We start from the raw sequence: 21391 nt of genomic DNA, 5'->3' as shown, positions 1-21391 counted from the left end.
CTGCGCCTAGACTCCAGGTTTCCTGGCCCTTTGCTCCGTATTTCTGGGGCCGCAGGATCAATTCCGTACCCTCCGAAGCGGTTTAGTTTGTCACCTGCTCCGCAGCGGGGAGCCGCCTCTACGTTCAATGCTGCCGGCAGGGGGTTTAGAGAAGTTGAAAGCAAGCTGACCGGTCGTAAGGAGATATCAAGCCACAGCCGGCCGAGTGGGCAAAGGAACCGCAGCTAGGCCTGGGTACCGCGGAAGGGCATTTTGAATTGCGGTCCCAGCACTAGGACTGCAAGACCCAGCGAGGTTGTGGCTTCCAACGGGCGCCCCCTCAGGAACGCACGTTTGTTCCACGCTGGTCTGAGACTCACAGAGCGCAAGCCGCGTCTGTCCCCGGGTCTGGTATTTTTTGGAGTCTGGCAAATCCGCCATTCGGTGGTGTTTGGCCTAATCCAGGTTCCTAGCTAGACGTAGGCAGGAACGAAATATAGTGGTTGGTGTGTCCTCTCTTAATCCCAAAGCCCCCACAAAATCAAAATATACACACAAAACTCACCAAATCGTCTCAAAATACAAAACTAAAGCCAACACAGGAAAACAAACCCTAACCCCCATCCAAAAGCATATTAAGAAAAATCAAAATAGAAGGAAACAAAATAAACGCATTTACCAATGCAACGTACACAAGACAATCACTGATACAGAATCAGAGCACATCAAAGCAAAGAAGAAAAAGTCTGGCATAGGACACACAAGGAGACAATCTACATGGGCAGAGAACAAAACCCACCCAAAATCAAAACACGCAATACAGTCACAGTCAACAAAACCTACCCAGAGCTAAACTTGCAAAAATAGTTAGTTCTACCGGGGGGGGGGGGGGGCAAAACGAAAGAAACAAAGCAAAAGATTCATAGATAAAGGAAACTCACTGGAAACAAACGGCAAAACAAAACCCTAAATAGGAAGAAAAGCCAGCAACTCCCGACCTAGGCCAGGGTGAACTGTCAATTCCGAAAGGGCTTTTGATCTCCTGGCTTAGGCAGGCCGCTGCTCCTCAGCGCTGCTTCCCGGCGCCCGCAAGGCGGAAGGGCGGGAGGCGGGAGCAGAGGCCCGGGCGCAGACAGGAGTCTAAAGGTCCAGGACCGCCAAAAATCAAACCGCAGATGGGAACTCGGACCCATAAGCTCCATGAAAGAGGTGGCACTGGGGACTGCGCAGACAGACTACTTGGTGGTAGGGGGCCGCCCGAGAAGCCGCAGCCACGTTTCCGATTGTGGCGAAATCTACTCAGTGGATTCGCGATGTCCGGTTCCCATTACCCCCTCCCCCCATCCTCGAACTCTAGGCTCTTCCCCCAGCCTCGTGACCACCCCCTCCAAAAAAAGAAAAAAAATCAAACAAACACTCTCTGAGGACGATTCACTTTCTGAAACTGCCATTGTCCTGCGGGTCAGGAGCGCTCCCCCGCCCTGGAGAACCTTCTACTGCGACCACCCCGCAGCGGGACTCCATAGGCTTCCAGTGGCTAAAGCAAGCAGTTTGGACTCCAGACTTGGGAGGGGGTAGAGTGGAGGAGGCTTAAGCTTGGGCCGCTGCGAGCGAGGTTGGATGCGCCACAACCTTTGCCTAGTCTCTCTCCATCCACTTTTCCCTCTGGAATCAAGTCTGGGGACTGGCAGATGCCACAAAGTCTCCTGGCCCGAGGGCATTGGGATTCCATTTAGGGGCCTGGGTAAGGCGTCGAAAATTTCCGCTCGTTTCCCGACCTATTGAGATGGTTCTGCTTGGCCCGGGTGCTCCAAAGCAGAAGTCCGGGTTTCATCAGTAGCCTTTCTGAGGATACCTCTACACTCTGGGGTAGAAAGGGTCGTACTCCGAAGAGATCTGGGACCTGGAGGCCGAGGGGGACGTGGGGACTGTGGTGATCTGAAGCTGCCCTAGAGGAAGAGCCCAGCAGACCCATGGAGGTTGCAATTGGGTTGGGGGTGGGGTAGTTGGGAAACCCCAAGGGCTGGCGCCGCCCTAGGGGTGAATCCGAGGATATTGGACTGTCCCCCTGTGGCTGACAATTGTGCTAGCACAGGGTTCAAAACCATCTACTTGGCAGAATTATTCTTTCTTAAAAAGAAAATCGGGCCCACTGGCACCCATTAAGTACGGTTTGCATGTAGAGCAAAAGCGCACGGGGCCGGGACTCCCAAACGCTGGCTTGGAAGCAGGTGCGACCAGGTAGCTCAGGTTCAGCTTTGGTCTAGTCCTTCCTCTAGGCGCGCGACCAACTCCGGGGGCAGTCTGAATCCTTCCTTCCCTCCCCCCATCCCCTATAAAAGTCCAAGGCGGCACTTAGGCAGCATTGCTGCTCTCTGGGCCTCTCACAAGCCTTCGTCCCGGCCCAGTCCGCCCCGTCTGGCACTCTGGGCAGGCCGCAGAGCCGACCCCCTTTCCCGGCTCTTGGCCCGTAGCGCAAGGCGGTGCGCCGGGGGGAGCGGCGTGTCTGGGGACATCTTGTGATGTTGGCGAGAACAGGACATGATCTCACATGGCGAGAAGCTCTTTAGTTCCTTAATCATTTCACGGTGCCCTCGGACGCTTTTTTTCCACCTAAAACGTTTAGTTTCAGCTCAGTGATCAGCTACCCCAGCTCGGCGGGGGAGCGGAAGGCTTCAATTATTCCGACTTGTGAGCAGCCCCGGCAAAAAAAAAAAAAAAAAAAAAAAAAAGAAAGAAAGAAAGAAAAGAAAAGAAAAGAAAAAAGAAAAAAGAAAGAAAGAAAAAGAAAAAGAAAAGAAAGAAAGAAAAAGGAAAGAAAGAAAAGGGCACACACAAAAAAGTGGAAACTTTTTTCCCCTGTCCATTTCATCAAGTCCTGAAATATCAAAATGGATTTAGAGAAAAATTACCCAACGCCTCGGAACATCAGGACAGGTAGGACCACTGCGAAAAAACGAGTCATCTATGGGAACTCTGGGACACTACCCAGAGATAATATCCTAGTAAGGAGAAAGGTTGGGGTGTGTGAATCAAGTTTTCTCAGGGAAAGGCCTTTCCTACAGTGCTTTTCTGGGGTTCACTAGTCTGTCCAGGTTTCATCAAGGAGGTCTGTTTTCTTTGGGTTTTGTTTGTTTGTTTCTGATGCTTGTGTTGTGTTAATCTGGAAGTGTGCAAGTTTGGGTCTGTGTGTTTACCTAATGTGTGATGATGAGTTTCTGTGTCCCCAAGTAAGTGTTTTGTTTGAGTTTGGGTACTTGCTTGTATCTTTACAAGCTTGTATCTTGCTTGAGTGTATTAGCATGTGTTTATGAGTTAGTGTTTGTGTGTGTGTCCGTTTCAAGCCTCCAAAACGTATGTCTGTGTAAATGCTGTGTTCTAATTTTGATAACCGTCTTACTCACTGCACATCAACTACTGCTCTGAGAGTCTGTTCATCTCTCATACCCCAAGTGATTTTGGAAGAAAGAAAGAAGTGGTTCTTTAACCCCTCCATATTTGGATGCCAACAGCTGCCCAATAATGTACATACCAATACACACAAAAGTGCTTGTCTCTAGCACAGCCATGGCTCTGGGGCCTACTAGGGGTATAGTGTACAAAACATGTGCTGCCAGGCCTAGATCTTATAATATCTGAGAGACAGAATCAAAAGTGATGTGAATTCAGGGCAACTTAGCTCTCACTGTATACTTTTTCATTATTGGTGTACTATTGAATTTGGCATTTGTGATCAAGGCACAACTTTGGTGGATAAGAATATTCTATGGGCTACTGATGACATTTTGACATTTCAACTCCCCCCCAACACTTGCCTTTAAGCTTTTGCTTAGACTAGCCTCTGACTATGTATGTGTGTGTGTGTGTGTGTGTGTGTGTGTGAGAGAGAGAGAGAGAGAGAGAGAGAGAGAGAGAGAGAGAGAGAGAGAGAGACTGTATGCTCAGGCTTTGTCCTGTGGGTGCTGCTTCGATGGAGGAGAGCACAAGTGGGTGGATATATGTGCCTAGCCTAGTCATTTAGCTGGGGTGCCTGCACATACACAAGCCTTCTTGGCACAGTGCTCCTATGTCTCCCAGAGGCCCAGGCATTGGGTAGCAGGGCGTGTTTATGTCTGAGAAGATGTGGGAGGGCAATAGGCCTCTGCCTACCCTACAGCACAACATAATATTCCACCCTCTTTTGCTCATTAGGCCCTTGTGTCAGTCCACATACAAATACTATGGGCTATGGCAATAAACCCACTTTTCTTATTCTTGGGTCATCTATGAGACCCCAGATCTACTCAAGCCTTTGATAAAAGTCAAAGAGAGGAGAAAACTTAGACCCCAACCCAGAACAACTTCCTGGCTTAGTTATGGGTTCAGAAAAACCACAATAGAAGAGAGCGAGGACAGGAGCCAGAAAAGCATTGCTGCGATCAGAGTGCAGATGCAGAAACCTGGAACTCCATTTCCTTTCCATTCTTAACTCCCTCCTCCAAGTGGTGGGATGACCAAAGGTACCTGTGCCTGGGTTGATTCTTCCCCCCCCCCCGGGTTGATTCTTCTTGGAACTGGGTTGGGTGCACATGTGAATCAAGAGAGGGGGGTCTGAGTGGCTTCCTCTCCCGACAAGCTGTCTACTAGGAAGAATGTAATTCATGGCGGTCGATGGGCTCTTTGATTAGTTCAATCGCCTGAATAATCATTTAATCAATAAAGCATTTCACTCTTCTGTTGCTGTTAGACTGGGTGGGGTTTGTGTAGGGGGAATCCTAAGGGGGTTTGGAGCTTCAAATCCTAAGAGCCACACCCCTCACAAATGGGTTAGGGTAAAAGCCACCTGCTGGGGAAGCAGCAGCAGGAACAGCAGCAGCAGCAGCAGCAGCAGCAGCAGCAGCAGCAGCAGCACAGGCAGTTAGTTGTACCCTTCTGCCTGTCTTCCAAGTCCTGAGGCTCAGTCTAGGGAAGAGGAGGGAAGGGACTGTGGGGCTCTCCAGACACTCAAAAGCCATCTAGGTCTACTTTCTGCTCTCAACTTTTAGGCCTTTCATGGATCCCCAGACTGTTCCTTCCTTCCTTCCTCCAGAATCATATAGCATTCCTTCTTCAAAACACAACTTTCCCATCTCTTAGTGTCTTTATAGCTCAAAGCCTAATCTTAAGCAAGGCCAGCACACAGCAGGTGTGTCTTCTTCATTCTTTGGAAAAGAGGAGATCCAGGGACTCATCACACAGGGCTAGGTCTAGAAGAGGGAGAATAATACTCCCCACAGATGGGGCAACATCTCACAAGATCTGGGAAAGATGTCAGAAGTCATCCCAGACATGAGAAGTTGAGGCCTTAGGAGAAAGGACTGTGCTGTCTCAAGTCTTGGGAGACAGATCGTCCTGGTGCTCCTGTCCTGCAAGGGCAGGCTGGGAGGGATAACTGGCCCTAACACAGGAGGTTTGCAGTCCTTGAAAGACTTGGTTTAATATTCTCCTCCTCCATTCAGTCCTTCAACAGACCCAGGCCAACTAGGGCAGATTCTTGCTCCACTTTCAGGAATCAGACAGGTATTTCTGCCCCATTTGCTGTGCAATCACAGGCCAGTTGCTTTTCCTCTTTGATACTTTTTTTTAAATTAAAGGTTAAAAAGAACCCATCAGGTTAGAACGTTTGTCAGTGCCCAGGCGTGTCTTGGATCCTTCTCGACTGAGCAACCAGTCTGAGTCTTGAAAGGTCTTGTTTTATTGGAAGAAAGAGCAGGTGAATAGGATGGAATTGGACTTTAAGAGTTGGTCTCGGGCCAGAACTCCATGGCAGCACCAGCATTTGGGCTCTTCTATAAGCTGGAGGGATTGTTAGAGAGCTGGTGGGAGTGAGAGAGGAGGAAGCAGAAGTGGGGATAGGGTAGGGGTGATGTGTGACTTCCATCAAGTAAAACCTCCAAGTGCAGAGAGATGCTCTCTCTCCTAAAGGTGTTTCAGCTCCTGAAACAGTCTCGAAATGGTCATTCAACAAGCAAAACTTTCCAAAGCAATTGAATTTAAATACGTTGTAAGTTTTTGTTTGTCTGTTTGTTTTCCCCCTGTAGTTGTTTTGTTTCATTGGTCTATGTCCTCTTTGTAGCTCTCTGCTAGAGCCCTTCCTGGACCCAGGCTGCAGATGAAGGCAGGAGTGAGGCATGGAAGCCTATCTCTGTTGGGGAACAGCTGTGCAATCTTAGATGGTCATCTAACCTCTCTGTTTGGCAGTCTGTCAGGCTGGACTAGGTAGTAATATTAAGGTTGTTCACTTCTTTGGGGATCTGAAGTTCTCAGAGCTCAGGAACTCCTGGGAATGGTAAACAAAACTAACTATTCAGAAGGAAATTTCCTCTGACCCAGGATCATTAAGTAAAGGGAGGGGGCTTCTTCCCTTCCTTGGTTAGGCTGGGTGGCTCAGAAGAGAACACATCCAAAGCTGAAAGACACCTACTGTGTGAAAGGGGGAATCTAGGATGCACCTCTTGAAACAGTATCTGCAGTTTCCCCCTTCCCTCAGAGTGTCCAAGGGATTTTGTGCAAACAATACAGGACAACTGGCCCCTTCAAACATTGCCCAGATGAATTATTTGGTTTGACAGCAGCTCTCCTTCCAGCCTCCAACCTTCCTTTTATCCTATATTTGTTCTAGAATGACCTCACACAAGTTGCATCCAGTCTCCTAACCTCAGGTTCCACACCTATAAATTGGGGGAAACATTGCCTCAGAATCCTTTTAGTTTTAAGATTCTAGATCAGGGATCGTAAGCTCAAGGAGCAGGATTAGGAGCATGAGGCAGCTGATTATCTGGAGCAGCCCCAACTCTTGACCCCCCTAGTGGGAACTAAGATCCCCTACTGGCTTGGGACTGAATTCTTGTGCTCTCTGATCCATTGGGAACTCTATGCCAACCACAGTCCTTTGCCAGTTGTAACTTCCTTGCCTTATGGCAGAGGTGGTTGTGGGACAGCAAAGATCAAGACCAGAAGGGGTTTCAGACAATGGCGAGAGAAAGCTACCATCCCATACCACAGCCTTCTGAGTCCCCAGAGACTGGCCTTGGTGGTTTTCCTGCAGCTGTGGCCCGGTGTGGGTGGGGATGGTGTCAGCCCGGGGAAACTTGCCCACTTGTCAGGGGCAGCTGTGAGGAGACAGCTATAGAGGGAGGATCTAAGCATGACCTAATATAGAGATGTTAGAAATAGAGCAAGGTGGAGAAGAGTAGAAGATGAGGAAAAGTCAGGCAGAAAGCAAATAGAGAAAATGATTGGAGAAAAAGATCCACAGATCATCCTGAGCTCTGTCCTCTCCTTCTCTCTTTCCTGTGCCTGAAGCAGATATCTGAGAGTTCTTGTTTTGGTGTGTTTATGTTCAAAAGCTGAAGATCATCACTTATGATCAAAGGGGTGAGTGTTTTCAGTTTGCTCCCACAACTGCTGGGCCAGGGGAGTGCTCGGTGTATGTGTTAGGCTGGGTCTTAGCACACTAGAGGGCTCAGAACTATAGTTACCTGGGTGAAGGTAATTTTTTCTTTTCTTTCTTTCTTTCTTTTTCCTTCCTTCCTTCTTTCTTTCTTTTTTCTTTTCCAACAGCTTTGATTATGGTCCAAGAGCTTTACACTCCCAAGAAACTGAGACAGGTGTAGGTTAAAGAGCTCCCCTGGATCAGGACAATTCCTCTAGGAGCCTGTGTATTTTTGTCCTAAAATCTACAGGAACTCTGGTGGGGGAAAGTTGGCTTTTTCTGGTAGCTGGGAACTGCAGCGTTTGTAGCCATCCTGATTTCACAGTGCCAGGCTCTTACAAATAGAGGCAACCACACAGCCACTGGCTTCAGGTGCTCTCGTTAGCTCTGGATGCCGATTGCCTTCCGTTTTTTAAGAGGAGGCTCTGCACCAGATGCGGAAATCCTCTTGTTGACAGAGGCTTTGAGTTAAGAGCATCACCGGCTCCCAAGGGACCTATCAGCTCCTAGGCTGAGACAAGGAGCTATGTGCTTGAGCTATGTGCTTGATCTATGTGCTTGAGGCAACCAGGTCCAAATTTTAGAGACTCAATTTCTGGTAACCTTAAACTAATATTCCCCTAACTCTGCCTTTAGTTAATGCAGCACTGGGGCCTCTGTGGATAGAGGAATGAGAAGGGAGGATACAGAGGTGACGAATTCTTGATAAAATTAGGAAATGTTTCCATTGGAAGGAGCCAGCATCAAAGACTCGTCACTAAACTCTGGCCCATTTTACAGAGGAGCAAAGTGAGATCTGAAGGGGCAGATGTACACACAGATATCCGCCACCTAGACTGTGCGGCACGTCTTCCTCCCAACATTTGTTGTTGTTGTTTGTTTGTTTGTTTTTTCTATTTCTTTTTTCCTTCTGGAGACTTCTTTCCCATCCTCGCCCTTCATCCCTGTCTTGGTTGCTCTCAATTTCTAAGCGCATCCCAGAATCTCAACGGCTCGCAGAAAGGTCAGCTCTGTGGGACCAAGAGCCTGGTTCTCCAGACACTGCGTGGGCCTTTTTCTCCCTCCCACCCCCTCCGTTTCCATCCGCGAACCACTAGGCCTTCTCTCCACGCGTTTGTCAATGAACGTGGCGCCGTCGCTTGGGCCCCGCCCCCCATTCTCTCCCATTGCCCAGGTACCGGCTAATCAGGCGGAGCCCGTGGGTTGCTTAGCCAATAGAGCACTATTTCGGGGTAGGGCTGGATGCCCCCGTTCTGATTGGCTTGATGAGATATGATTGGCAAGTGAGCTACCGCCCCGCCCCCGCCCGGAGGGAGGCTGAGCCCCGGGCGGCGCTGTCCACACGCAGCGGGTCCTGAAAGCGGCTTCGGGGCGGCGTGGTGGCGCACTGTGCGCGCCAAGCAGGCGGAGGGCTAGTGCCGGCGGCGGCGGCGGCAGCGCGGGCATTAGAGCCGGCAGGGGCTTCCTCTTCTTAGCATCGACAGCCCCAGCGGCCCCGGCAGTGCCGGCGGCAGGGACCCACATCTTCTCCTGAGCCCCTTCGCTCTACACTAGGCAGACGCGGCGGCTGTCCTGGAAGAGGCAAGCCGGGGACAGTCCATCCAGAGCCCCGAGAGCGGGCAGCGGGGCTCCAAGAGTTGGTAGTGGGAGGCATAGCCAAGCGCCGAGGAGCCGGGAGCCGCGGGGCCCACGGGAACTTTGAAGGCGACGGGTCCCGGGCTTCGAGGGCTGCAGCTCCGGGGCGCTACGGGCTCCCAGCCTCAGCAGCTGCACCGTCTCAGAATCCGCCGCGGCTTCTGCGCGACCAGAGAGGGAGTTCTCTGTAACTTCGTCGGAGACGTCGGAGAGCCCGCAGGAGAGAGGTGGAGGGGCAGGTCCAGCTCCAGAGACACAGAGCAGCGGGAGGCAGAAAGGACCTGGCGGAGGCCGAGGGGTGAACAGACCCTCGAGGCAGCGAAACCAAAGCAGCCTGGCAGCTCCGGAGTGAGACGAAGGGCCGTGTGCTTGCGGCCTCCTGCAGGCTACTGCTCCGGCGCCCCTAGCCGTCCTGGAAGTGGGCCCCTGCGCTATGCCCTCGACGCCGTGGGGGCCTGGGCCGCAGCTTCTAGGGTGCAGGCCTGGAGCCGCTGCTTGAGCCCACCGAAGAGTGAAGCCGGCCGGAGTTGGGCACCCGCTCCCAGACCGACTGGCTGAACACCGTTTCCCGCCTCTCGGCTCAGCTCTCCTGGATCTTCCGCAGGCGGCTCCGAGAGGGACCCCACGGCTGCAAAGGTGTTTTCTGAGCCCAGCACACACGGTGCCTGGCCTGGTGGCGCGGCTCCCTAGGCGCCCTGGGTAGCCCTTTGGCGCCGAGAGGCAGCGGCGTGGGCCGGCCTGCAGCCTGGAGCGCCCCGATGGAAATACACTGTAAGCACGACCCGTTTGCATCCATGCATAGTAAGTAGGCGGCGAGCTCGCTTCTCTCACTCTCCGTCCGCGATCGGGTTGGGGGTGCCGGACTGCGGGGGCAGGTACTAAGTCCTGGAGGACTCGGGACTCTGTAGCAGCGTAGACAACTTTGTAAAGTGCAAGGCTTTCAGGTAGCAGGCGCGGAACGCTTTGGGCCGCCGAGGCCGAAGCGCCGGGTGGGTGAATCCCGCCTCCAGCAACGAGGTAGTGTAGGCAGCGAGCTGCCGCCTTTCGGAAGCTCCAGCAGCTAATTCTCAGAACCCTGGTTCATACTCATAGAAAGCTCAGAACTGGGACAGTTGGAGGGCAAGAAGTTTTAATAGAGGTCAGTGAAAGTCTCAGCGTTCAACGCCCCCGCTCTGTTGGCGCCTTTTTCAGCCACGGGACTAAGACTGATGATTAGAAGGAAAAGTGTCCCCCTCCCCAGTCCCTGAATGCGAAGAAAGAAGTGGGAGTTAAGAAGGAGCACCAGGTCCAGGGTTCCAAATGGGTCCTAGGTCGAGGAGAAGGGATTAAAACAAAAAACAAAACAAAACAAAACAAAAAACCAAAAACAACAACAAGAAACTCAACGAAGTCTGGGTCCCTAAGCAACATTTCAGTTTAAGCGTCGGCCAGTACATACAGAGACCTTTAAAGTCATCTTTGGGTCGTTCTCTGTAGGGTGTCTGCCTTGAGATGGCTTCTCTCCTACTAAGAAAGAAGGAAAGAAAAAGAAATGAATGAATGAATGAATGAATGAATGAAAAAGAAAGAAAGCTAATTAGTCACAGGTAGGCGCCCCCCCGCCTTCTGAAAGCCTGGGAGACCGGCAGGGTCATTTCGGGCACAGGCAGGACCCTGCTGCCTGACCCGCAGGGATTCTGCCAGTTCACCCATTAACACAGCCTCCTGTGAGATGAGTGCTCTTCTCACGGTGAGTTAACGCTGGATTAGATTCGGAGATTTCAAGGAAATTCCAAGTGGAACGAATCGCGTTTCCCTTCTGTTGGCTGTAGAACCGGCCAGGGGAAGGCGCCAGGCTCTGGCAGACTGTACTCGGGTGCCCAGCTCGGGTCTCTGTGGACTACAGATCTCAGAGTAACTCTGTGGGTAGCAGGGGGCTCCAAGCTCGCTTAACCTCAAGCCGCTACTCTAGCCATGGGTCCCCTATTTAACAAAGGCAGTAGAGACCCGGCTAGAGAGAAGGCAAGCTGGGGCAATAATCTTCGTGTCTTCCACTAAGGGCGAAGTGGCCTGGCAGCAAGGGAACGTTTGTTTAGGCAGCCGAAGCAGGCTTCGGGTAGGTCAGCTTCTCTTTGTGTCAATATCCCAGCCGGAGGTAATCCTCCCGAGCGGCTACAAGATGCGGGCAGAGAAGCGCTTGCTCTGGTCCCAGTCTCAACGATTCCTCCCCATTTGGGGACTGGGTTCAAACGGTTTCCAGTCCACCATGGCTCCAGCGTCTTCCACAGCATTTTTCTGCACAGACTGGCTCTGGAGCCGCTCTGCTCTTATTCAGAGAGAATCTTAAAACAAACGAGTTTGGGGGCAACACTTTGAGAGGTGGGCAAGCTTGGGCTCAGCCAAGAAGCAACTGGAAGGCAAGAGGAGTAGGGCTGGCTCCCCTGCTTCTGGCGGAAATCCAAAGGCCCGCACTGACTCTCTCTGTCCAGAGTTCTGTTGCCCAGAAATCATGCCCAAGCCCGTGGGGAGATACCATCAGACTTGGTGGTCTTCTGGTGTGCATCCTTGTAGAGAGGCAGCTCCTTCCAGGCGCAGGTTAACCAACTGCTAACATCGCAGCTTTCCTGCGGGGCCTTCCTCAATCTGCCCCCTCCTCGGGAGATGCTCCCTCCTCCCATTCTCAGTCTCCCTGGCAGCACAGTGGGGGCTGGGCCAGCTTAGCTTCCAGAGCTAGTGGAAGCAGCCCGTGGCTTCTTTGGGAAGACCCTTAGTTCTTGTGCCTAAAGCGACTTACTTGCACAATGTAGTGTGTTTCTAGGTCCTAATTTGCGGGAGATGGGGGCAGAGAAAATAGGCTCTGCAAGGTGTCTTCATTTCATCTTTATTTCTGGCGCTGGTCTGGTTTTCCTTGTCACCTCCCTTCTCCCATCCCCCACAATCAGTTCTACACAGGACAGCTTCTGTTGGGAGGGACGGACATGGCTGCACAGCGGGCTTCTGCGTTCAGAGGTGCCCCATACTCTGCTCTACTTCCATCAAGCACACAGGCCCAATGACCCTCCCTCAGATGTTTCCTTCCCTCAAGCATTTTGCCAGTTAGTTATAAAGTACTTTTGTGGCTGGTTTCACACCCGAGTGTGGCCCAAACCTTTAGTTACCTCTGTTTTATAACACATGATACCTAGGCTAATGGAATAAAATGACTGACAGGAATGTAGCTGGTTCTTGGGGCATACCATTAGGCTTTGGAGGATCCATGGAAGAGAGAAGGACTTGATCCCAGAGAGGGCAGTGGACTATTGGAGGGTACACGCAGGCACAAGGCGCTCTCTCTCTCTCTCTCTCTCTCTCTCTCTCTCTCTCTCTCTCTCTCTCTCTCTCTCTCTCTCTCTCTCTCTGTGTGTGTGTGTCTGTATTCACAACATGACTCTTAATGTGTGTCAGCACCTGGCTGTCCACTCTCTGTGATTCTGTTTGCACACCTCTGTGTGCCCCTTTCTTCTCCTGCTCTGGTGCATTTAGAAAGAATTTCTATGATCCACAGTCTTGTAGTTCAGTCTTCAGCTGAGCAGTGGATATCTTTTCTAATAATCTGTGCCCAACCATAGTTCTGGGGGTGTGGGTAGTGCCCTTTGTGAGCAATATATTCTTAACAAGGTCTAAGGAGCATCTATAGGAGCCAGCTCCTTCCAGTCAGAGACACAAAGGTCCCAGGGGTCATCCACAATTCCATCATTCTGCTCCCCCTTCAAACCCTGTCCACCCATGTGGAGGCTGCTCCTTACTTCTGTCCTATCTGTGTGCTTGTTTCCCAGTTTTTTTTTTTAATCTAATTTGTTTGCGTTGTTTCTGTGCCAGTCTCTGCAAATTCTAGGAATGATAGCTGAGTTCATGTCTTATCCCAGTGCCTTCCTGGCAGATGAGCCCTCACCTAGCTGAAATACACAGTAGAAGTTATGATTTGAGTCTTAAGGAGATGCAAGGCTGGAGCAAGGCCTGGGAGGAGGCAGGGGAATGAAACAGAAGCCCAGTCCTTAGAGACCCTGTCTTCCATTTGTTAGTGTAATTTGACTTTTCCATTCCCTAAAAGCTCCCATGTCCTGTGTCCTATCTCACCCTCCTTCTTTGCCTTCTGCCTTGTTCAGCCCTTTGCACATAACCTTTCTTTCCCTGTCCCACCTTCACTCTCCCTCAGATTCGGCCTTCCCTTCTTACCAATCTCAGATTAGTACCTTTCTTGAGGCCTTAATAATAAAATGCTCTGTTGGGTGGATTTATGAATGAGGCAAGAGGACCAAGAGGAGTTGGGGGCCTGTCCAAAAAGTTAAAAAAAAAAAAATTAGAGTCACCTAGGCTAAGTCTGTGTCAGATGTGGATACTTGCCTTAGATTCTGCAAATTCGTTAGTATTGTAGGCTTGTGGTCACAGGAAGGTAGTTTGGGGGATCTGCTGTGATTTAGAGAGACCCAACTCTAGGAGATTTTTGGTATTGTTTGCGATGATACAAACCCACAAATTCCCTACTGAACTGCTCTTGGCATTGAGGCTCTCTGAAGGTTGCCACTGTGTTTTGGACAGAAGTCTTAATTGTCAATGGTATAGCAAACAATTGCAGGTTGGCTGCAATGCCTGGACTTCTAGATCATATAAAAATGTGCTGGGTCTTTTAGCCACCTTTTCCTGACCTCTGTCCTCCCAATGAGCACACACCAGTTTTGGATGTAGTTTGTTTTATTTATACCTAGTCTGTTCTGAAAAGATCAGTTCAACTCTTACTTTTTTCACTTAGATAATCTCTGCTCCAGAACAAAGCTGTTGATCAAGGTTGCTGTGATCTTTCTGTTTTAGGGAAGCTATTCACTTATGTCCCTAGATTTAAGATCCTGTTCAAGACAAAATTTTCTGTTTTTTTTTTCTTCTCCTGTGTGGAATGTTTTAGAACAACCAAAATTCCTTAAAGGTGCATTTTAAAAATAAGAGGAAAATTCAGCATAGTTTGGAACTAAGTAATATAATTTCCTAAAAAAAAAAAAAAAAAAAAAGTGGTTTTCTTGGACGTATACCTGAACCTGGACATTTTGGGAAATACTTTATGTATTTTTTTAAAAGACTCCTTTTAAGGAAATAGGCTGTGTTATAAGTATTTTATTCCTCGGTTTCAGATGTTTGTGGACCTGGCTAAGTCCTAGACTAGGATGGGTGCTGGCTGCTGAGCTGTGATGGTTATTTTCCGCTTTAAAGTTGGCGTGTGGCTACATGCGTGACCTTGGAGGTGCCTCAACTTCCCTTCTGGTGGAGTCCAGGGTCGGAGGAGGTGACCCCTCATCAGCTTCTGAGCTGCCAGCAGCAGCAGTACATTCTCGTAGGAGGCTCTGGCTCCAACCTCTAGCAATGCCAGTCAGTGGCTGATTCACAACCGTAGGGCCAATGATGTTGCTACACTGGACCAGTCTGTGCTTACTAACTTGGCTCTTCAGTTTGCTCAGGTTCCTGTTTCCCTTCAGAGTGGCCCTGACAGACCAGTGTGTGAGACAGGAGCAGAACAGGCACTTCTTCTGACTCCTCTCCCTTAAAACACATCCCACGGCACATGTGCAATCTGGGATTCGGGAGCTTTCTTCTTTCTTCCTAGCCAACTTAAACCTATTTGTAGATTGTAAAACACGCCCAAAATTCCAGGGGTACACCTTTCTAACAAATGCTGATTCAGTGGAGTGTGCTGTGAGCAGAAGACCCTGTGACCCATTTCTTTTGTGTGCTCTGAGAGGGTACAATGGCCAGGCCTGCATGTCAACATCACAGTCTTAAATAAAAGCTTTACTTCCCCCCCCCCTATTTTTAAATTAAGGCAGCAGTTAGTGTTTGTCTCTGTGATCTGAAAATGCTGGTCATTAAAAAGAAAAGTCTTTAGTTCTTGAATTAGATTGTTGATTTAAAAACACTTTTCCCCCTTGAGAGGTACATATGAGAATAGCCTGTCTTACTTTTGAAGACATTTGTTAAGGGACAATGAGTTCCACTGTTTTTCTTCCTCTTTAAATTTGATTATCTCAAGACATAATTTTCTCCTCAGGCTCTTCCTCAGATTCAGCACTGTGTAGTAAATTGTGCCCCTTTCACATAGATTTTTTTTACACATTCCTTACCCTCTTTCCCCAAATGAAGAGGAAAATGCTAGTAACTAAAAGAAACACAATATGGGGTTGGCGCGGGCTATCAGTGGCTAGCTGACTGCCTGCAGATGGCCAAGAGCTAAGACTGGTGTTAAAAGGCAATCTAGGGTCCTTATGTCATCTGTGTGATTGGACTCCAGGTGCAAGACACCTAGCCTGCCAGCCGTTTGTGACCAGAGAAGGGGCTCTCGGTGCTCACAAGGGCACTTGTGCTGTCTGACGGTTCTAACCACCCTTCCCCTTTGCCTTTTGTTTCTGATCTGTTTCAGGACATGGAGGAGTGAATCAGCTTGGGGGGGTTTTTGTGAATGGACGGCCACTCCCAGATGTAGTCCGCCAAAGGATAGTGGAACTTGCCCATCAAGGTGTCAGGCCCTGCGACATCTCCAGGCAGCTTCGGGTCAGCCATGGTTGTGTCAGCAAAATTCTTGGCAGGTAAAGGCACGGGCTCCAGGCTTCCCTCAAGGTTTTAAAGAAAGATCTAAAAGACAGCCCACAGCTGTCCAAGGTGCCAGTGTCCTCGTGAGACCACGGCAGCACTTTGCGCCAACGGTCAGCACTTGAGAGTTTGTGAAGTCTTTTGAGACCATCCTATTCACAGCAGCCGTGGAAACCTCTCTTTTCAGTGCCTTGTGGAATAGGGGGACTTTGTTAGGAGGGACAACATGTTTCTCAAAAGGCTGGCGAATTATTTTACAGAAGCCAAGAGTGAGAGGTTCTTCGGAATTTCCCCAAGCCTCTTAGATGAGCTTGGAGTCAAGGGACCGGCTGGGAGGAGGAGGGAACCATAGATTCACAGAATTCAACCAGAGTGGAATGTTTCTTTTTCTTCTTATTTTTCATTTTCTCTTTTGGTGCAGGGTTGTGTAACGTGTTAAGTGAATTATTCCACCAGTCCTCTGAGTTTTCTTTTAAGTGTTTTCAAATAGCAAATTCTGAATTTAAAAGCCAGCCATCATCTTCAGTTTTATCACCAGCCTTATCATGTTGGCTACAGTGTTTTCCTTCTGTGTCTTTGTTGCTTTTGTAGTGACAGGCATCCTAAGTACACATTAAGTTAGAAGGAGGGTAACGGAACAGCAACCAACACTAACTCTCAAATCTGACATTTGAAAGCTGCCTCTTGACCTGGCAATTTGCTGCAAGCAAAATACTAACAATGACATCCTCTCAGAGGGCTGTGCAGTCTTTTAGCCTCACATTTATTTTTCCACCAGTCCCATCATGATCCAGCGAAGGTTTTAAGATGAAGAAACAAACCTTTCCTAGGCAAACTGACTGGCCTGGTTATGTCTGGCTAAGTCAGTGCTTGGGCTAGCCTGAGGCCAAATCACTCTGGGACCTGCCTCTCTCCATAACTCCAAAACACACCCACAGGTTGGTTGGTTTGTCTGATGTCCTCTGCGTGTGATTTGTTTTAGGTCTGCTCTGGCAGACAGGAGCACTCTCAGGTAGCTGCTCAGGGCTTTCTCACTATTTCTCTCCCTGGAGCCAGTGGTCCTCTTCTATCCCATAGCTTGTATTATGGGTTAACAACTGATGCCTGAAAGAAAGCCATGCACATTTGGAAGCATTTTCAGAGTTTTCTCAGTGACATCATGACTCTCTGCTCTTCTTGTTCCATCTGCTGGAATTTAAGAATTCTCCCAACAGTGTTGAATAACCGTATAGAAAATCTTGATTAGGACCAAACGAATCTGGCCGTTCCTTTAGGGCCAACATCCCAGATCTGTGTGTTTATTCTCCGTTTTCCTGTCCAGTATGGGTCACATCAGCTGTGGAGGCTGAGGGCTCAACCCACTTCTACTTAACACTCAGCCAGCCAATTGGTCCAGCCTGAGTTCAGGAAGGAGCGGAGGAAATTAGCCTGGTGGCCCTGGTAGATGGTGGTTTAGGGAGAAAGATGAGAGTGAGTGCAACAAAGGGAAGCAGTAGTTAGGGAGACAGAAAGATGAGAGAAAACAAAGGGAAGATTTTTTTTTTTAAGACACAATAGAAAAATGTAGAAGAAAAGAGAGAAGGGAGCTATGTCAGAGGTTATCAGTCTCACTTGTGGAGCTGCATGGTCTCCAATATCTTCTTGTGATGCTTCTTTGTAGCCAGAGTGGAAGGTGAGGGGCGGGGGGGGGGGGCAGCTTCCTTTGTTTTTACTGAGACATCTTTGCTGAGCTGACATTTGGTTCACTGTTTGAAAATTTCAGGATACTGAGAGCCTTTCTCAGACATCCATTCTCATGTTTCAGAGCCCTTATATCTCCGATGAAGACTGAGGTGGACAGGGTTCCTTGTAAAGTCGGGCCAGAAGCCTCCCACGGACCAGAATAGATTTGTCACTGGGCAGAGTGGCACTCGGAAGTTATGCGCCGCTCCGGTGCCTGGCCGTTTAGGTTGTCAACAATAAATTGGAATTTCATAGCTCATTATTTTCATAACTAAGAACCACAGTGGACAAAATGTCACTCTAATTAGAACTGCCTTTTAAGAAACAAGTTCAGCCCTAAAACAGTGTGTCTGGGAATTTCTGAACTTGGCCAGTTTGATTCACAGATTCCTCCCCCACCCCAAGAAGAATTTCATGGGTGCTCACTGGGTGATAGGTCATAGAGTGCTTGGTGTGGTGTGGTAGATGTGGGTTTCAAAGGCTGTGTAGCAAGCCAGGCAGGGGCCTTGGGAGCAGGCAGGGATCCCTGTCCACCCAGGAAGGTGTATGGCCTGTCTGGAGTGTAGACATCCAGTCTAGAACTCCAGGCTGTAGTCAGATTGGGCATCATATGAAGGCCAACACAGATCACCAGAGCAGGGATGTTGTCCCCGTTTGTTGGGAATGCCAGGCCATTTGAAATTTGGTGTCACATCACACAATAAAAATGAAACAGTGGGCATTTAAATTCCCAACTGCTCACACTACTTTATGTAAATTCTCATTTATTTAGCGAAGTCTTTTCGCAGCCACTCTGTGTTCCTGCTATCATAATAGCTTTGCAAAGGAGTTAGAGTAAATATCCACCCCTTACAGAAGCAGAGGAACTGAGGCCTAGGAAGGCTGAGTGAGTTGGTCAAGATCACACAGCCAGTGGGTGTCGGAGCCACTACAGGCATGGCACCTATTGACGCCCAACCTAATGCTCTTTGTCCTCTTTGCACTGAGGGACACTGTGTTGGTGGCTGCCGTTCGTCTTTTGTCTGTAAGCCAAAGGGCTGCACGGCTGTTTTGCTGGGATGAAAGGGTGATTATTAAGTCCGAATCCTCACTTGACACAGTCTGAAGTTGGGGTTTCGGGGGGTGTCTGCGTTGCTTTTTAAGGGTCTGACCCACACGTCAGTCAAATGGAAGACAAGTGTCAAGACTGCAGAGTCCCACAGTTGGCAACGATCAAGTAGGCTGGGCAAAGAGCCCTGGGCTGCCACATACCAGCCACATAAGCATGGGCCTTTATTCTGCTGCCCTGGGAGTCACTATCATCCCATTAGATTCATGTATTTGGAGAACACAGTGTGGTCTGGGTATCTGTAAGTGCTGAGACCGTCCATGCCCTAAGACGGAACAGTGACTGTTGGTTTCTGGAGTGAATGAAGGCTGCTTGAGAGGCAGCAAAGGGTGTAAACAGTAAAGCTCTCTACAATTGTGAGAATCGCAGCTACTAACTCAAAGATGTTATAATCAAAGCAGACACTGACAGTAGTGGAAAGAGCCCTGGCTCCAAAGGCTGTCTCTGTAGCCAGAAGGAGTTGGGCAAGTCCCTTAGTCTTTGGGTCATTTGTTTTCTCTTCTATAAAACCCCATTGGCTTTAAAAGATGAGTGAGGACCAAGGTGGTTTGAAGAACTCCGTAAGCTCCAGAGTGTTGCGCTGAAATAATGAGTTGTTCTGTGATATCAAAAAACTGACTCTCTCTTGAGAAGCTGACAGGACTGTGGAGTCTTCAGGAGTTGCTATGTGCCAGAATTTAGGAGCCTTTCTACTTTCTATTTAAAAAAAAATGTATTTTTGTGGCCTCTACCAAGCCCTTTTGTGATAAAAACTCTCTCTCTCTCTCTCTCTCTCTCTCTCTCTCTCTCTCTCTCTCTCTCTCTCTCTCTCTCTCTCTCTCTCACAAACACACACACACACAAATTGCTTTGATAGGTTGAGCTTTGTTTTATGGTTAAAATTTGTAAATGACTCACTCTTCTCAATGGAAAATAGGACTATTTCTTAATTTCTATAATACTCACTTACTTGGCTTTAAACAGACTTATTCACACTAAGAGTTTTAGCAACCCTATAAATGTTGCACCATTGCTTCTGGCTCACATTTCCACCCATCAGAATCACCTCATTCCCTTCCTTCTCTTCCTCCTCCTCCTCTTCCCTCTCCTCTCTCTATGTATATAGCCAAGTCTCCTGAAAACTTCTGATTCTCCTACCTCTATTTCCCAATTACTGGGATTACAGATGTGTTTTTTATATATATTCTAGGTTTAAAAATTATAATTTCCAAAATGTCTTTTGGTTTAAAAAATTTCAAGCTCAGGATAATCTTCTTTGGAAGGGGAACTCAGAAATTCCTTTGTAAATACTGAGAGAGACATCCAGTGACGGCTGGAATTCAGAAAGAGAACCAAGCCATTTTTCTCCTCCCCTGAAATGATTCTTCATGCCACTGTTCTCTCTGGTCTCGGTTTTGCTGTAAAACCCTGACATCCTATTTGCGTTAACGAGGAAAAGCTGATAGCATGGAAATGTCCTTAGAAACAGCCATTTACCTCAGGGGAGACCTCTGGAAGAGCTGGCGAGAATTGTGGTTGGCTTTTCTGATTGCTCAGGATTTGATTTCTAATACATATTTCCCATTAATGCTGGAGTCCAGCACTCTCTTTAATTTTACATCAGGGTTATTGTTTTTCTCTTTTGGAAAAAAATGTAGTACGTGGGACAGCTTGAGAGAATGCTGGAGACTCTGCTGGGGATGGGCGAGCTGGCAAACTGAAAGTCTACAGTGCCTTTCTGGGGAAATTTTAGTTCAAGAGGCTTGGACAGAGTCTTTGCTGGGTCCCTTAATCCTTTGTGACCCCAAGGAAGACATTTAACCTGTGTAAAGCTGTTTTATATCACAGAAGGGTACAGCAACTAATGGCTCAGCCACTTATTCATTCATGTAAAGCAATTTATGGGCTTTAGAGCTGCTAGCGGACCAAGAGGAAAAACTAAGTTGCATTTTAAAAAATAATCTGTAAAATGGTGAATAAATGAATGTGAAGGCATCTAGCTAATATGTAGCTTGCTGCTAGCATTATCCAATATAATAAACATTTTATGATTATATTATAAAATATAATACAAGCCATGTGAACAATTTGAAATATTTTCCATAGCACATTAAGAAAAGTAAAAAGAAACTAGTATAATTAATTTTAATCATGAATTTTATTTAACCCAATGCATATAGATTATCATTTCAACATATAACAAATATAAAAATTATTAGCAGGCTGGCCAGATGGCTCAGCCGGTGAAGGCACTTGCTGCTAAGGCTGATGACCAGGGTTCAATTCCTGGGACTCCATGGTGGAAGGAGAGAACAGACTCTGAGCTTGACACACACATATATACATGGAGACATGCATGTACACAAAATATATACTTTTAAGAAATAAAAAAATTTAAAATTATTAAGCTATTTAATAGCTTTTCTGTACTATGTGTAAAGATCTGATTTGCCATTTGCATTATCAGTGCATCTTGAGTCACACTTTCCACAGTTTGCAGTCTCCCATGACTAACTAAGGTCCTTTCTTCTCCGGTCCAGGTATTATGAGACAGGAAGCATCAAGCCGGGGGTGATTGGTGGATCCAAACCAAAGGTTGCCACTCCCAAAGTGGTGGAAAAAATCGCTGAGTACAAACGCCAAAATCCTACCATGTTTGCCTGGGAGATCAGGGACCGGCTGCTGGCAGAGCGAGTGTGTGACAACGACACAGTGCCCAGTGTCAGCTCCATCAACAGGTGAGGCTGGGGGTTTGGGTGGGGCTGGTGCACTGAAGGCTCTGTGCGTGCCTTCTGAAGGTCTGATTGCTCTCTTTCAACCCTTGGATGAGCAAAGGAGAGCCTTAATGGCGCCTGCTGGACCGAGCTACCTCTCTCCTCTTTACAAGGGACGGGGTTCTCATCCTGGGGAGAGGACACCAAGCC

At 48.5% G+C, this 21391-nt stretch overlaps 1 protein-coding gene across 1 annotated transcript in view; it reads left to right on the top strand.

The window, feature by feature from the left end:
* The first annotated feature begins 2754 nt into the window (after positions 1-2754).
* Pax5 (paired box 5) overlaps positions 2755-21391 on the top strand; it is a 176207-nt gene continuing 157570 nt past the window's right edge. Inside the window, exons 1-3 of the mRNA XM_051165094.1 lie at positions 2755-2916; positions 15489-15654; positions 21008-21205. Of these exons, the coding sequence (XP_051021051.1) occupies positions 2871-2916; positions 15489-15654; positions 21008-21205 (410 nt within the window). The 5' untranslated portion in view covers positions 2755-2870. The remainder of the gene's footprint in view (positions 2917-15488; positions 15655-21007; positions 21206-21391) is intronic.

Source organism: Acomys russatus, chromosome 2 (assembly GCF_903995435.1).
Source record: "Acomys russatus chromosome 2, mAcoRus1.1, whole genome shotgun sequence".
NCBI classification, from domain to species: domain Eukaryota; kingdom Metazoa; phylum Chordata; class Mammalia; order Rodentia; family Muridae; genus Acomys; species Acomys russatus.
The sequence above is the reverse complement of the archived record's forward strand: the minus strand, read 5'-3'. Positions and strand labels throughout refer to the sequence as shown.